The sequence below is a fragment of the Lissotriton helveticus genome, chromosome 4_1 (assembly GCF_964261635.1).
Source record: "Lissotriton helveticus chromosome 4_1, aLisHel1.1, whole genome shotgun sequence".
Lineage (NCBI taxonomy): Eukaryota > Metazoa > Chordata > Amphibia > Caudata > Salamandridae > Lissotriton > Lissotriton helveticus.
The window spans coordinates 124,235,478-124,253,333 of record NC_136063.1 but is presented as its reverse complement, the minus strand read 5'-3'; the positions used below and the strand labels follow the sequence as shown (position 1 = coordinate 124,253,333).

General features: G+C 47.6%; 1 protein-coding gene across 1 annotated transcript in view; it reads left to right on the top strand.

The window, feature by feature from the left end:
* LOC144827955 (uncharacterized) overlaps positions 1–17,169 on the top strand; it is a 456,431-nt gene extending 439,262 nt beyond the window's left edge. Inside the window, exons 22-23 of the mRNA XM_078686115.1 lie at positions 15,980–16,034; positions 16,402–17,169. Of these exons, the coding sequence (XP_078542241.1) occupies positions 15,980–16,034; positions 16,402–16,456 (110 nt within the window). The 3' untranslated portion in view covers positions 16,457–17,169. The remainder of the gene's footprint in view (positions 1–15,979; positions 16,035–16,401) is intronic.
* Positions 17,170–17,856: the final 687 nt, after the last annotated feature.

Below are 17,856 nucleotides of genomic sequence, written 5' to 3'. Positions count from 1 at the left end.
TCATATTAGCGAGTGCCAAAAGTATTTTAATCTTTCTTCAGAGGGCGAATCAATAATTCACAATGTGTATTAGTCAGCTAGGGAAGCTTAATATGTGATAAATAGTCCAAATGTCCTCCTCCAGACCTGAACTAAGAGAAGAGTCTAGGGTCGAATAGAATTGCCTGAATCTCTCTGCTATGGCTGTGTCAGTAGTGAGTGTCTCTCCCTCAACGGTCTTAGGTTCAGAGACTGCTGTATATCCGCGCCTCCCCATCGCATATTTCAGCAGCATCGTGGTATTCCTCTAGCTGTGCCTTGATTTCCCTCAGTACCTTTTCATCAGCCCAAACTGTAGACGTGCCTCCAGGTTAGCTACTTCCAAATCTGCAAGCTTCCTACGTAGCGCCCTAAGAATACCTGAGGGTTTGGACATGGTAACACCACATATATAAACCTTGAATGCTTCCCACACCACCTGAAAGCTGTCCACCGATCACACATTATTATCAAAGTATATTTCAATCGCTTCAGCTAGTTCTTCTTTAAATACTGGATCTAGCAGTGAGTACGGAGGGAACCACCAAGTGAATGGAAAAATTGTTTTCTGGGGCCCATCTAAACCAGCAAGACTGGGGAGTGATCTGAAAGCTTGCGGGAAGGACCTCACACACCCGCGCGCGATAATACAACTGTCCTGTGGCCAACTAGTAGTCTATGCGTTTATGTAGACTGTGGAACGCTGAATAGTGCGTATACCCACATTTGTCAGGGAACCTCCGCCTCCAACCATCGTGCAAGTCTTTTAGTATTACATTTCTTTATTGACATATTAGGATGCATGTATAAACAGCACATGACCATATGGCCCCATACTCTCGTTACACTGTAAAATAGGGAGCTCAGACAATAGAACAAACAGAGCCATATTATGCTATAAAGCCAATTCCAAGACTGGGCACGATGTAGCTGCAAACAATCTTTGTCAAAAACAAAGAAACCCAAGAAAAACCAAAATCCCCCCACACCCACCCCAACCCCCACCTCCCTCCCACCACCCATGTTCTAAGTCCACTACCCCCCTCCATCAAGAGCAGCATCTCACTAACCCGTCTCCTACTGGTCCACATCTGACAGACGCAGCAAGCGCAAATAGCGAGGGCATGTGACCTCTCGGAACTCTGAGGCCAGCAGGGACAAGAAAGGCTGCCAGAGCTCAGAATATTTAGCACCCTCCCCTGCCAATGTCAAAGACAGCTTTTCCATACCTAACACATGCCACAGGCGATGGAGACAGCCCTGAAACGTGGGGGTATGTGTGGTGCACCAGTGTGACAAAATATTCTGGATAGCAGAACCCAGAGCAATAACTATTAAGCACCCCCTACGGGAGTGTAACGGATATGTGATGGTATTCGTCAACCCTAGCAAGACATAGGCGGGAAACCGTGGGATCTCTGTGTTGAAGTGTGTATCAACCTCGTCCAGGACTTTCTTCGAGTAACCCTGAAGCTGAACACAATCCCAAAGCAGGTGGACTAGTGTGCCTGTCTCCCCACACCCACGCCAACATGTCGCTTTCCTAGAATGGTCAATCTCATGTAACCTCTCCGGGGTGTAGTACCAATATGTAGGGACTTTAGTGAGGGTGTCTGTCAGACCCATATGGTATGCGGAGTGCCGAGCCCTGTAGTAGTTACCCTCCCAGTCTTTGTGGCTGAGGGTCCGACCCAACTCCCTCTCCCAACGCATCTTCCCTGAATTATATATGTGCGTGTACTTGGCTTGTAACATTTGGTATAGGTCTGAGATGAGCTTTGTATCAGTTTTCCGTGTAATTAACCAATATTCATACGGCCACAAATGTCTATCGGCCACAGAGCGTACCTGGCCGTTGAGCGCCCAGTGTCGCGCTTGGAGATATCTGAGCCTCTCCGACTATGGCAGGCCATATGCCTTTTGAAAAGCCTTGAACGTTAATACCCCCCCTTCTGCGTACAAATGATACAAAGACCTACATCCCGCCAGTCAACATTTTACGAAAGCCACAGTGTCTTGCCCCGGGCCAAAATCCGGATTATCCATCAAGGGAGTGAGGGGTGATGGAAAGGAGGTGAGCTCATGTTTGACATTGGTGCCATCCCACACTTCCATAGGGACCCTGGTAATGTGCGAGGCATTCAGGTTAGGGGGCCAATGCTGCCGACGATGGAAGGGGACCTCTTGAAGTGGGCGACCCGTGACCGCTTGGTCTTGAAAAAGACAATGTTTCTCGGACTCCCATCTGCTCCATTCAACAAGAAAGCGCAGCTGAGCCGCCTGGCAATAAAGAAGCAAGTCTGGGAAGCCGAGAGCCCCTTTCTCGGGGGGAAGTGTCGCAAGTCTGAGCTCCATCCATTCCATATAAACTGAGCCACTTCTGACTGAGTCTGGTGGATCCAGTCTACCTGTGGCTGCAGGGGAATGGCGCGAAATAAATAAAGAATCTGGGGAAGGATCGTCATCTTTACCGCTGCCACCTTCCCCAGCCAGGACAAGGGGAAATGCCTCCATCGGCCCAGCTCGCGCCTGATTTTCTGGTGTGCCCGCGCATAATTAATACGAACCGTATTATGAAGTTTAGGTGCCAGCTGAATCCCCAAGTACGGGATTATATCAGACGGCCAGTGAAAGGGAAAAGACCCCTGCAAAAATTCCCAGTCCAGGGCTACAGACTTACTCATGATGACCTTAAAGCCCACCGCTTGTGCAAAAGCGTTGAGGGTGTCAAGACACGCCGGCAGCAACTCTCTCCGGTGGGACAAGGAGAGTAGCACATCGTCTGCATATAGACTTATGGTGTGTATGTAGGTGCTAAATTTGATCCCTGCATCTTTGAGTTAAGCCTCAACTTCTGCGCCAACGGCTCCATGTATAAAGCAAAGAGCAGGGGCGACAAGGGGCAACCCTGTCTCGTTCCCCGCTCGACAGCAAACCGAGGGGAGGTACAGCCATTGACTCGGACCATAGCAGTTGGAAACTTACAGCAGTACATGACAAATGTGCGAAACTTTTCCCCCAATCCCGCCTTCACCAGAACCCGCTCCAGGTATGGCCTGTGGACCCGATCAAAAGCCTTTTCAGCATCAATCGCCAACATCATAAATTCTCCAGGCATACATGTGGCTTTCTCTATCAAGTGCAGAGCCCTCTTGGTGTTGTCTGGCGTTCTGGGATAATCCCAGCCTGATCCGGATAGATCAGGCCACTCATAAGGAGTGCATGCCGTACCGCTAGAATGCCTGTGTAAAGCTTAAGGTCAACATTAAGAAGGGAAATGGGGCGGTATGCCTCACACTGCGAGTGGTCTTTCCCTGGTTTGGGGATAACGGAAATAGTAGCATCTAGCAGGTCTCCGGGCATCGCACCCTGCACCGAAAATGAATTGAAAAGGACCTTCAGAAGGGGGGCTACTTGTGAGCAGAACGTCTTATAAAAGCTGGCAGGAAAGCCGTCTGTCCCAGGTGCTTTTGCTAACTTAAGACGCAAGATAGCCGTAAAAACCTTTTCTGGCCGAATGTCACGATCTAAGAAATCCACCTGCTCTTTCGTGAGGGCAGGGAGAGGGACAGATGCAAGAAAGGACTCTCCCGCAGATGACTCAATAGAGGGCCCGGCATAAAGGGAGCCATAAAAGTCACTAAAGGCAGCGGCTATATCGGCATCCTCCATAACCTGCCCACCTCCCTGTGGGAACATCTCCTGTACGGCCTGTTGCCGTCTTACCTCGTGCAATTTGTTGCCCAACAGGCGCCCGCACCTGTCCCCTCCAGTATAATATGTATATTTCAGCCTCAGAGCAGCATACTCCGCCCGGTCCTGGTCTAATGCTGCCAACTGGTGTCGCATGGCCTTAAGTTGCTTCCAAACCCTGGGAGCCCCCGTTCTCTGGTGTATTTGTTCCAGTTCCCTCGTCTGCTGAGTAAGCTCCTCCCTTTTACATGCGTGTTCGGTGTTGTCTGCCGCCGAAATCGCAATGAACTCACCCCGCAGCACTGCCTTTAACGTTGCCCATTGCGTCACCAGTGAGGTGCCTGTATTGCTATTATGTTTAACATAGTCTTCAATAACCCCCTTGAGTCTCACAACCACCTCCTTGCGATGCAACAGCGTTTCCCGCAACCTCCAGCTCCGCGTCACACTCAAAACCGGCGGGAGGGAAAACACAACGGTCACTGCCGCGTGATCTGAGAGAGAAGCAGTACCTATATCTACACCCGTTGTGAGTGCCTGAAGTGATGTGGAGGCCAATAAGTAATCTAAACATGCATATATCTTGTGTGCATTAGCATAATAAGTGTACTCCCTGTCCACAGGGTGAAAGCTACGCCAGAGGTCCACCAAGCCTACCTTCCGCAACCGGGCCAAGCCATCTATGGCGAGAGCTCCTGACTGAGAGGTGCGCTGACATGACCTATCTAGGGTGTTGTCAATCATAAGGTTAAGGTCCCCACCCAGCAGGACATGGCGATGCATCGTGTTGGAAGCCTCACTAAGTGCAAGATGAAGAAACTTCTCCTGACCCTCATTGGGAACGTAGACAGAGCCTATAGTAAATACTGAAGAACCTAGAGAGAACCTATAGGTCAGCAGCCTCCCCCTTATCTCGCCCCCTTCTGCAAAACCTTGCCCCTAAATCGCTGGGCCACCAAGATCGCGACACCTGCAGTTTTTGTGGCGGCAGAGTAAAAAAAATTTTATAGAAAAAAACGAGACCTGAGTCGATGACAATCCCTCTGTAGTAAATGCGTCTCCTGTAGGAGGCAAATATCAGCCTGCGAGTGCTCCAATTAGGAGAGGACTGCCTTGCGCTTCACTGGGTTACTAAGTTCCCTGACATTTAACGTCAGGACTCTAAGTTCGGTATCAGGCATTACTCACCAGGTACGCGGATGTGCCCATGAAATACAGCTAACTGCAACTGGAATGAATGTGGTGGACCTCGCACCTCAAAGTTTAGTATGGACAGTACTCTGGAACCTCCCCATGGAACTCCCTGGACTTGGAACAAACCAACCCCCCTCCCGACTACCTTACCCCAACTAAACCCCCAAGAAAAAACAGGTTCAAAATTTTCCTTCATCCTCAGATGAAAGGTAAGGTTTTATAGTGGGGTAATCCATGAAACACACAACAGCTCCCCCTTCCACCGTCGACCACTGAAATGAGAAAATAAAAAATTAAACCAGCAAGTATAGGCAATATCTATAAATCAGCCAGTCTGGGGAGGATTGGTGGCCAAGGCGGCCGCAGCTCTCTGACCCTATGTGATCACGGCCGGGGTGGCTTTCTCACCCTCTGGCGCCGCCTCTGCATACGCCACCGGGGCCTGGAATCATCGCTGTCTCCTGTTCCTCCGCAGGTAGATCAATGCCCAACAGTCGTCAGGCCTCCGAGACTGAACGTAGCTGGTACATTTTGTTCTCCAATCTAAAGACCAGGCAGAATGGGTGGCCCCAGCTGTAGGCAATTTTCTGCTGCTTTAAATGGGCCGTAACAGGCCGAAAAAGTCTGCTGTTCTGCAAAGTGAGCGCTGAGAGGTCTTGATAAAGAACCGGTAACTGCCCCTGAAATGTCAATGGCTGCATCTGCCTGGCCCTCTGTAGGATCTCTTCCTTCGTGCGAAAGTTGTGTACACAGACCAGAATGTCAGGAGGGGGCGCCAAAGTGGCTTTGCAAGGCCCCATCGTGGTGAGCCCTATCTAGACGCAGTTCTGAGTCCCACGGGCGCCCCAAGATATGGTTGAAGAGTTCCCTCGCATAGCGAAACAGGTCTTTTGTTTCCTCGCTGGGTGGCACATTGCGAATCAGTATATTATGCCACCGGGAGCGGTTCTCCAAATCTCCCAGATGAGTCTGGAGATTAACCTGCTGATCGTGGATTTGTACAATTTCTTTTTGCAGAGCCGCGAGTTCCGTATCAGTATTATCGCCTTTTGTTTCAGGCTCGGAAACCCTTTCTTCAATACCGTCCACGTCCTTGCGAACCTCCCTAATTTCACTAGTAAATTCCTTCTTCAGGGTGTGAATATCATCTCTCAGGGACGTGAATAAGGACTCCAAAAAGGCCTTGGTTATAGGCTCCGAGCTCCGACGATGCCTGTTTTGCGGCCGATGCCATGGTGCCCTGCTGCTGGCTCTCCTGGACCTTGGCAAGGAGATCCTTCACTGTTTTATCTCTGCGCCCCCTGGAAGTGGACATCGCCCACCCCCGAAGCCACCGCCCTTTCAGACCAGGCTTGTATCCAACGTTCACCCAGCGGACAGGTACCCCGCCTATAACTGCTGCTAGACCTCTAGGCCCACGTCTCGCTCACGGCCTACCGTTGCAGAGGTGCCAGGCCGAGTCACCCACCTTGCTCTCGCAGTGCTGGGACTTCCAATACTCTCTCTCCTAGTAATGCCTCAGCCACAGCGTTATCTGGGCGGTTACCACGGCCCCGCCCGATATCCTCAGGTCCATTCCTCTCACGGGGTAATGCCCTGGCCACGGCAACTCCAGCAGTCACTGGCCCTCACAACAGTGCCGATTCCACTGCACTCACGCTCAGTACGCCTGCTGCACTGTGCCTCAGCTCCAAGAAGTTCCCTATCTTCAAGTGGGGCCCGCCATTGTCCTCTACCCCACTCTTACTCCCAGTCACAGGGCCCTCAGCCACAAATACAGCGCTGTCACCTGGGGGTGCACAGCTCAGATAGGGCACGCTGCTGTCTTCTGCCACTCACTTGCTTCCAGTCACAGGGCAATCAGCCTCAGGCACAGCATGATCTCCAGGGGGTGTGCAGTCCAGATTGTGGTTCGCTAGGCTCGCCGAAGCCACAGCAGTAGTCGCCCCAGCCGAGTCCACACCAAGGGGCTCTCGCGCCACCGCCCACAAATCAGCTCTCAGCCCGGGCCGGCTGCCGGCTGGCCGCAGCCCAACTGTCTCCTTCTGTGGCAGGATCCACTACCCCAACGCTTCGCCTCGGCAGCACCCCTAGGCCAGTCCGCGCCACCACACTGCTCGGATGTAGGATACCAGAGCTCTGCCACTTCCTGCAATGCTCCACATGCTGCTCCCTCGCCGGTGAACTCAGCCAGAGCCGCCTCCATCCCGGGGCCGACCTCCGGTGCACACCGCCGACGAGACACTGCTGCTGTCCCCGGAGGGCCCCCTTTCAACCACTGCTGGAGAGCCGTTCCAGCCCTCGCTGAACTCCGGTGCCAGAGGCCACTATCAGAGGCAGTCTCAAAATGGCATCCCCGCCACCGCCAAGGTCAGCTCGCGCGGTCCGATCGGCCTCCCTCGGCCGGCAGCGGGCCTCCGGTGATTAAAATTGACTCCCACCACCACCACCACCCCGGCCGTCGCCGCTGCTATCATCAATCCGGGGACCCTGGCGGGGCCACACCGCCTCTCCGGGCCTCCGTATCTCAGCTGCCAACCAAGCTGCCTCACATACGGGTGACAAGGCCGGGTCCCAGCGACCCCCTCGGGCACAAACGAGCGCCTCCTTCGCTGTTACCGCTGGATACTGTAACGGCCCAGGGGCCGGTGCTGTGTGGGCTGTCCGCGGGAGCTCCGGAGCTTTCCGTCTGCTCACGCCCCCATCTTGGCCACGCCCCGGTGCAAGTCCTTTAGAACCATAATATCTGTAAGCTGCCACTGTGATTATCCTCACCGGTCCCCCCGAGCGGTCTCAGTCAGGATCTAAGACTAAGTTGAGGTCTCCTCCCCAGAGCTGCTGCCCCGTCCCATAGTTACGTACCTTATCGGACAGTTTAATATGAAAGCTAGGGTTGTCGTAATTAGGCCCATAAATATTTAGTACACACATATGAATTCCCTGCCTCCAACATTTGGATATAACATATTGTCCGTCCACATCCATTACCAAAATTTCGAGTTTGAGGGTTGAATGATGGTGAACCCAAGCAAACACTCCACGGGCATGTGTGGTAAACCCCGCTGCATGAGTGTAACCCTGCAACCCTCTCTTGTGAAGCATGGGACTGTCGAGAGGAAGATGTGTTTCCTGTTGTAATGCAATGTCCATTTTGTGTCTCGTCAAGTACGCTTGCACCTTTCGCAATTTCCTGTGGTCATCAAGACTCATCACATTCCATGTGAGAGCACGTATTTCTCCCTGCTTTACAGTCTTATGAGATGAACTACAAAGTGTGTCATGATCGGGTGCTGTCAGGCTATTTGTGTCCGCCATGTGAACCTACAACACTCGCATTCACCATGTGCAATGAGTAGTGTCCACAATCAATGTTCAACAAACAAATCCCTATCCCTTCCCGCCCACCAACCACGCCAGGTGAACCCCAACAGTGCCTGGGTGACAAAATGACAGACAGACCCCCAATACCATCATATTAAACTGAAAAATTAAACAATTCCCCAAGTGTGTGTTTCACGCATGGGCAGAGGTAGCACACCCTCCAAAAAAAAAGAAACTTTGGTTGATAAGCCCCAATCAGGTCTCTGCTCTGCACACCATCAGCATATTATAAAAATCTGAAGAAGTTAAGGAAATTCCAAACCCCTGCGCCCACAACTCTGCAACAGTAGTCATCAAGTTAGGTAATCTTCAGCAGCAAGTTCTACCCTCAGCCGTAAGCCTTATTTATAGGTTCTAATCTATGTCTGCAGTGTTACCTAGCACAACCAAATCATTGCAGGTGACATGCACCTTTAGCATTACGAAGTGAATTTTCAGCAATAACCTCTTGAGCGACATGCTTATCTGTGTTATGGGCAGGTCAAAGTTCAGTCCAGTTCATCCAGACGGCCACCAACTGCCCCTTCACAGGAGTCTCTCTTCGGGCTACGCCGTTTATCCTTATCCCAGTATTTCAAGGCCTTCTGTAAGACTTTAGGGTCCGTGAAAATTCGTGACTGGCCTTGTCGGTTGACTCGGAGGCTGGCTGGGTATAACATGGCATAGTCTAATGTTTTGCTCTCGGAGCTGTTTCTTCAAGGGAGCAAAGTGCTGGCGTGCTTTGTTTTACTCTTAGCGTGAAGTCTGGAAACAGCAAGATGGTAGAGTTCTCATATTGCAAAGGTTGTTTGTCTCTGGCAGCCTTCAACACAGCTTCCCTGGCTCGATAGTTAAGTAGCTTACCTATAACCGGTCACGGGGCAGTGCCAAGCACTGGGGGAAGGCCCAGGGAGAGGTGTGCCCTCTTGACCACGAACAGAGGCAAGAAAGTTTTGCTACCAAGAACTGTAACTTTCAATTTCTCAACAAATTGTTCCATGTTGCCAGTCAGGGTCAATTCCAGCAGACCCGTGATCCTTAGGTTACTGCGTCGCGACCACTCCTACAGGTCCTCTGTCTTATCTTGGAGAACGTGCATCACTCTCCCCAATTTTTTGTATTCGGCATCTAGCATTGTCTGGGCATCTTCCACTTCTGTGACCAGGCGCTCTGGCATGTCTAACTGTTCTGAATGCTTGTCCAGCCTTTCAGACATTCTGTCCATGAGGTAGGAGAGAGAGTCCATCTTGGAGCCCAGGACCGAAAGGCTGCTTTGCAAACCTTTTTCCATCGCAGCAAGCATAGTGCGAATGTCGCCATCAGATTCTTCTTTGGGTGGGTCCTGCGTGATATCTCCTTAGACCGTAGCAGCATCACGTCCCTTAGATTTCCGCTGATCAAAGTTAGCTTTGGTTGTATTCTGTCAACTTTGCCCATTGCTAAAGAGGGAATATTACTTTTCAAGGTGTGGAACAAAGCGGAACCGAGTAGTACGCAGCCCTCACAATGGCCTTCACCCAGTGATCTAGTCAAAACTTTACGATGTCGAATTACTGACAATAGAACGCACGAAGTGGCTACCGTAGATCTCAGGGTGCAACGTATCAATCAAAGCAGGCCTTGCAGCCTGTGGTGTGGAGATCAGAGCCTCATGTCACCTCTCCGGGGCCCACACCACCCTACTATCGAGGACAATAGGTTTACTAGGGTGTCAGCATCGCCGCATCCGCTCTATCCTCCAACGTGGAGCGCAGGTCACCACTCATAGGAACATGCAGAGTATAGCCATAGCCTGTTACAACCAAATGTCTAGCCCTCCACAGAACACCTGCCGGTGCACACTTCATCTAATAATCCACGGGAGGTCAGATTATTTAGTGTCTTACAATGGGTTGCCGAAGCACCGCAGGTACGCCATCAACACCTCTGGGCCAGCCAATCTTCCACCAGTATTTCCCTCTACTCACAAGATTGGCTGGGCCAGCCAATCTTCCACCAGTATTTCCCTCTACTCACAATTACGATCAGTGATTTTCATGTGGGCATACAATGAGCACCCCACCTCCAGGGGTAGCTAGACACTGCAAGTTTGCTGCCGTTCTTGCCCTAGCCAAGGCAATTTGGATAGGGAATCTCACCACTCCTGCAATCAAAATGGCAGGCCATCCCTTCTCCACAATGCCGTACCAAGCGATCTAGGGCGTAGCTCGCCACACTACAGCCGCGTCTCGGCAGGATCACCTCCGGCGTCTGTCCGAACACCACAGCCGCAGCATATTTGTTCACCCATCCACTCGGTGTGGCATCGCAGCTGAGTCTCCAGCAACAGTCATCTCCAGCATGGGCCAAAGCCGCCCAAGCGTCAAACTTGCTGTGTCCTATGTGCCTCCACGGTCAGCTCACTTCTTGCCGAGAGGGTCTATGCCCCGGATCCACTCCCTGCCAGCACAGCACCAATCACAACAGCTGGTTTTCGGGCGCAGGTCTTCGCCGCCGCTCGATGCATTAGGCCGTCTCAGTTCAGTACGGGAGCTTAAGGGATCACGGCCTATTTCCGCCACGCAGTGATAAAGGTCCTTTACTTTTTTATCTGGGCAGCTACAGGAGTCGGAGTCAGCACACTCCGCACCAGAGCTCATCTGGTGCTGGAAACAGCCCCAGAGAAGCTATCAACTGTCAGATAATTGCTAAATATATTGATGGTCATGTGAAACTTCACGCTTAGGTGTCCATCTTCGCGGCGAGATAGCCCCCCCATTGCCTTTTTTAAACACAGGGACTAAAATGGCCTCCTTCCAAGTTGCTGGGATAGGGCCCGTTACCACTGCTTTAAACACATTGGACCATAATGGGACCCACAGATTAGGTTTACTTTTAAAAAGATCTATTGACACTCCGTCCAGGCCAGGAGCTTTCATGCTAATTTCTTTTGCTATATCTTCCTCGACCTCAGCTACTGAGATTGACGCACTCAGGTGAGAGGCCAAGATTAGGTTTTGTGGCATATCCTCCCTGGGGATCTCAAAATGGCAGCCTTTAGGTTTAAATATAGCCGCAGAGTGAGCTTCCAAAACATGCCCTAGAATCAGGGAATGCAGCTTGCCCATCTCATCATTAAATAATGGCTGATTTATATTTTCCCAGAAGCTTTTTGGGTCCTTAAGGGAGCTGGCTCTCTCCAGATCATCCCAGACTGAATGCCTTAGCTCTTCTTTCTTCTGCTTGACAATACTTTTGAATGTCTTCCAAGCATACGTAATTTGCGCCTTGCCTTGGTGGTTTGTATGCAGTGCCAGCTTTAAAATGTAATGGGCTCTTGAGCATTCCACATTAAACCACCTTATCTCTGGGGGTCCATCACCTTAACTGATTTTGTCAAGTTTTTAGCTACATCAGAAAGGATCAATTGAAGTTCCTGAGTGATCTCAGCTGGGGGCGCATCATGGGCTAAACACTTCATAATGGAGTCGTAATTAGTAAGGACAAATTTTGCTTCAAACTTAGAGGGATTTACTTTATTCCAATTAAGTCCTACCCCTGTAGTAGGATTAAAAAGAACCTGATAGCCATCAACATTCCCTGGCTGAGCTAATGTACTAAGGGAGGCTATGTGGGGATTATGTTCACTCGCATTACTTGGAGCCACCTCAAATTTGCCAATAAGTGGCAGGAACATCCGTGAAATAAACATAAAATCAATAAAACTCTCCCTACCTCCACCAACATAGGTGGGCACTGTATTGAGGTCATTCTCCACAATAATAGACTGCAGAGCCTCAACCTGGGGGGTATGGTTAAAATCTGACAGGGGCCGCCCCTCTATACTTAGCATCCCGCAGGCAAGGCCAGATCTATGTGGGCAGACTGAACAATTATAGTCACCTGCCCAAAGAATACATAAGAGTTGCCATTTCTCAGAAATGTTGTTAATTTCTGCCAGTAAAACCTAATTAACCTGGCAGATATTGTGATTAAAATTATCGTACTACCAGTTCACGACTAGTAACTTGACTTGTAACATATTGGAAATCAGAATTAACTGAAACCACGGAGATGTACAAACAACAATGATTTTTAAAGCGTCATATTTTACTGAGATTAGCATTGCCAACCCTCCTTTTACCCTCCCTTATGACGAGGGTGTTGCGTTGACCATGTAAGAACAATAACCATTTAGTGCAATGTCCTTCATACACCTTGTCTTCTGAAGACAGATGATGTCAAAACCTTTGATATATGTCAGCCAAACCCCGTCGGTCAGTTTAGAGTGAATGCGTGCTATGTCCCATGAAATACATTTAAGTAGAGACTTATGGTGACCCTGGTTTCCCAACCTCATGATTTAATTATTTTTAACTTGGTCAACTGTAATATTGGGGTGACCCGTATCCTCACTAGTCGTGATATCACTTAAAATTAAATTATGGTGAGGGGAACAATTTTTGCATTTGTCCCGGTTCATCCCACTAATGTTTATTTTAGGGGAGAAGATTACAAAAAGATCCGCAGAATCCCTATTAGTGAATATATCAGTGTGAGTTCCTGTTCCTTGAGCTTTGTGAGGCAATCCCATTCTTGCCGTAGCTGCTGGTGGACTAAGACACTTGATTAGTTAATCAATTTCTGACTGCCCAGAAAGGACATCAAAACGGTTATAATGGCTAAATTGGGGATGCTGGGGAAACAGATGCGTGCTAGGGCCCACCCACAAGGACTGTTTTCTCATCAAGTGTTCAGGATATGGAGGGTAGAAAAAACCCAACGGATAAACTTCTATCGGCTTGTCATATGTGACTTTAAAATGGGTCAGGGCAAAGCGTACACACCATGCATTATTAAAATTAAGCACAACACAATCCACTCCACCACGTTTCATCATATGACCCAACCAGCTCACTCTCTTGGCCATGATAATATTATCCGACCAATTTATCTTCAGCGAGATTATCTTAGAACACCAGTGGGCTGATTTGTTGATAAGACGTTGACAGGTTTCTTCCTGAACAGTAGCCAGACATGGAACCCCCTTCAAGATCAAAGTATACAGTGTGCATTCTGGTGGTAAATTTAACAGGCCTTTGGCACCTCTCCCACCCCTATTTTCTTGACCTATGCCATTGATATTTGCATGACCTTGTGACAGACCACGCCTATCTGTTGTGAGTGAACTTAATTGATTTGTGTTCCCTTGGCCAAACGTTGTTCCTAACTATGATGGAGTCTTGAGTTACTGAAACCACATTATTGTTACTAACAATATTAGACAGTGACTCTATGCGAAGAACCTGGCCATTTACAGTAGATTTTGTGCTTGAAGAAATCAAGTGACTTGACGGGGCACTAGGAGTGATATCACTTATGCCAGAGTTTCTTGAGGAAGCGATATTATCAGTCTGGTTTTTGGGATCCGAGTCATTACCTAGACCTATTACAACTCGGGCAAGCTGTTCTTCAATGCTAGCTAACCTAACTAGGATGGGTGTCAAAGGCTCTTGTACAATTCTGCTGAATTTGTCTACATTGTCATCAACATTGTTCATTTAATGCATTAGCTCGCCCTCCTCCCAAATGGGTCCTTGAGGGATTGCCAGTTGAATGAGTTTTATTAGTTCTTTTGCCCCTAGGAGGATGACCTTTTAGTTTGCAGTCAACCCCTGCCACATCCTTTTGTTTTCTTTTCCCACTATTTGTGACTTGCAATACAGTAGGGGGAAGATTTACAAGCCCCTTGCGCCACTTTTGAGTCATTTTAACATAGGATAAATGACGCAAAAGTGGCGCAAGGGGCTTGTAAATCTGCCCTAGGTTTCTCCACTGGACAAGTGAGGGATCAGTTCCTTCTTTGGGGGCAAGTAAGACACCCTGGCTTGAAATAATTACGGTGGGTGATAAAGGAGGGTGCGGCCTCTGCTCAACATCGGTTTCTGAGGTAGATATTGGACAGTCAGTTGGGGAAGATGGAATTGAGCAAGGAGCTAGTGAAAGTCTGGATTCAGCTATTTAGATCTCCTTTGTTAACACTCCTACCGTTTTTGGTAGATAACCATCCAATGTTGTGTTCATTGTATTTGGTGTGGCGGTGGGCTTCCGTTTCCCCAAAGTACAAATAACTGTTAATAACAATAACGAATAAGGAAAAATATAAAAATATGTTGTTTTACCTTCACGTAGCTTCCCAAAACTATGTCCTAAAAACCGGGGGCCTCATTTATGAAAAGTGACGCATCGCTGCGTGAAAACAGCGATGCGTCACTTTTCACTGCGCCCTCCTTGCGAAACCAATGATGCGTCATATTTACAGTATGACGCATCATGGCGCAAGGAGTTACAGATACGTCAGTATTTCTGACGTATCTGTATGGCGCAAAAGTGACGCATTGCTGGAGTGTGACACAAAAGTGATGCAACTCCAGCAATGTGTCCTTTCACATTGGGCAAGCCCCATGTGAAAGGGTCTACGTCAGTCTTACGCCTGCTGTGAGGCAGGCGTAAGAAAATGACGCATTTGTATCCTAGAAGTGGCGCAGTGAAATCTTATAGATTTCACTGGGTCACTTCTATGACCCTGTCTTGCGTCAGAACGCCCACCTTGCATACATTATACCTGCGTAGGTATAATGTGACGCAGGGGTTTACAAAGTGACACATCTACCTAGATGCGTCACTTTGTAAATATGGTGCAACAAGGCACATTTCTTACGCTGCTGGTGCGTCACAAAAAGTGACGCACCGGCGGCGTAAAAGTGACGCACGGCCTCATGAATGAGGCCGAGGATTCCCAAGAGCGGATAGTGAAGGACCAGGAGGGGTGGCTGAGCCCAGGCTCCTCCGGACTTTGACGGACGCAGATGGGCTCGTTCTTGGCCCGGGCTTCGCCCGCGAGCGTCCCACACCGCGGGACCCCAAGATTGGTTTTAAGCGCCTCCGGAGCTTTGCAAATGGTGCCGGTGCCTTCTGGTGCCTGCTCCGTCCTCGGGTCAATTCAGGTCATATGATTTCCATGCAGCTGTAGTCTTTTTGAGACAGAAAAAGTTTTGTTACTACTCAAATGGTAATTCTAGTGACCACTGGGTATGACATCAACATTAGGATGTATAACCTTTCATCCTTGAGAATTTTTTCTAAATTTTGGAGTTTCAAACTTTAAATTTTGTGTGACATTTACCTGAGGTTTTATGCAAAGTCCAATAGTGAGGAGGAGTGTTACTGAATGTGCAAACAAGCGGTATCCAATGGACTGTTGCGCTACCCTAAAACAAATTAACATTAATGTTCTCTCTCAGTGATATATACATATTTATGAATATGTTTCGTTCTTTTATGTAAAATGCTTATTTTATAAACATTCCTCTCACTCTATATATTTTTCAGATATGTATACATGCATACATTGGCACATGCATTGGGGCACAGCAGAGTTTGTCTTCGCTGCGACATTCAGAAACCATACGTGTCAAGCACATGTCTACATGTCTCTATCTCTATTCACAGTTATCCTTGCATGCTTTTGATGCTAATGCAGAACCAGTTATTACTGTATTTTCTATGCCGCTTCATGTCATGTGATTCATCGTTTGCTGGAATTTATTGTAAGGTTGAAAGACGTATCCTAAGTAGTATTTGAAACAGCTCTAGAATTAATGAAGTGTTTATATCTGAATTTATTTTGAAATCTGAAGTTAAAGTCATTAAAATTTTGGAATCTCCTTCTTAGGTCTTGGAAAAGGTAGAGGCCGTAGGGAAGTACTAATCACAAAGAAAGCAGATAAGTACGGCTTTTCACCTTCAAAACAGCCTTAAGTTTGATGCATTACCTTATCTCACAGAATTATATAGCCTGCCCTGTCTATTTGAATTTACTGATGTTTTATATGTACGTGCGTATGGTCACTTTTATTATTAGGTTTCAGATAAATTGGTCACCAAGCCACATGACCTTTATACAGTTTTACTGTCAATGTTCTTTGGGTAATACAAGTAAAACAGACCATCTAATATAATATAGTTTTTTTTATTCTGAAGGGCTGTGTGATCATTTATTATCCAATGTATCAACATTCAAACTGAGTGTGTGTGTTTTTGTAAATAACAGTACATCTGCTCTTTCTCCCCTTGGTGTATTTCTTTCTTTCCCAGATGGTTATCGAAGCTGACATCTCTTGATCGACTTGCTGCAAGAAGGATGGACTGAAAGCTGTTTTAGTTTTATAAATATATATGCAGATCTTTTCTTATTCCTCAATGCTAAGATACAAATATGAGGTTTCTTTTAGGAATTTGCAATGCATTCTTCCAATTCATAGAGTACATCATCTGTGTGGTTTGTGGGAAACCTCTGCAATCTTTTATTATAGAAATCCATGCGGTGGGAATTGTAGCTGTCCATCGATTTAAAAAGAAATGTTCCAAAATTCCTTTTAATGTATATTTATTACACCCCTGCTTGGAAAGAAGGAGCTGCAGCAAGGGTGATGTCCTATATGCGTATTGTGGCTCTCAAGAGTGACTTGATAATGTCTCTACTCGTCCATGCACCTCCATAATTTAATGGAAGGGTGCTTCTATTGTTCCTGGCACACCGCCATCAAATGTCCGTTCACACTTATTTTTCTTCCGTGGAACTCAAAAGCTTTTGTGTTTAATGATCGCTGCTGTCACCAAGTGAAGGAACTCAGCACTGTGCCACCACACTCACTGGGCAGTGCCCTTTTCTGTATTCATTAAAGATTTCTAAATCTCAAATTACTGTGCCCAAAATCTAGTGGAAGAGCCTACATGTTTGTAAAATCATGATTTCCATTCAGCTGTTATCCTTTTTTTGATACGAAATGCGTGTCACATATCGGATGATAACTCTAATAATCATTGTGTTTGGAATCAATATTAAAACATTTCCCTTATTCATACTGGAGTATTTGGTCTTACTTTTGCAGTTTCAATCTTTACATTTTACGCCTTGTGCATACTTCATCAGTGAGAGGAGTGTTACAGAATGTGCAAACATACCTTGTCCAATAGACTTTTGTGTCTACCCGAAGCATAGTAACATAATACTCCTTGAGTATTATATGTTTTTATGTACATTTGTAGTACTTATAGGTAAATGAATATGTCGCACGCAATTTCTCACCTTATATATTTTTAATATGAGTATGTGCATATATTGATACATACATTGGAGTCACAGCAGATGTTTGTTTTCAGCGCTGCAGCAATCAGAGGCCTACCGTTGTTGAAGTACTTGTCTAAATGTTACTTTCTCTGTTCCTCGGTTTTACTTTCCCTTTGCCTTTCATTGTGATGCTAGACCCATTAATTGCTGCATTTACTATGCCCTATTGTCTTCCATTTGATTTAATATCTACTGGAATGTATTATAAGGTTCAAAGATGTTTCCTATTGGGGACTGGGAACTGCCCTAATATAATTAAAGTGTTTGTTTCTAAATATTTTTTTAAATATGAAGACTAGGGGGCATATTATCAAGGACAGGCGATACATTATCGCCGCTTTTATTGGCAGGAAACTACCGATAAAGCGGCGATAATGGGCTTGATAATATGCTCTATGGAATTCCTATCGAAGCCCATG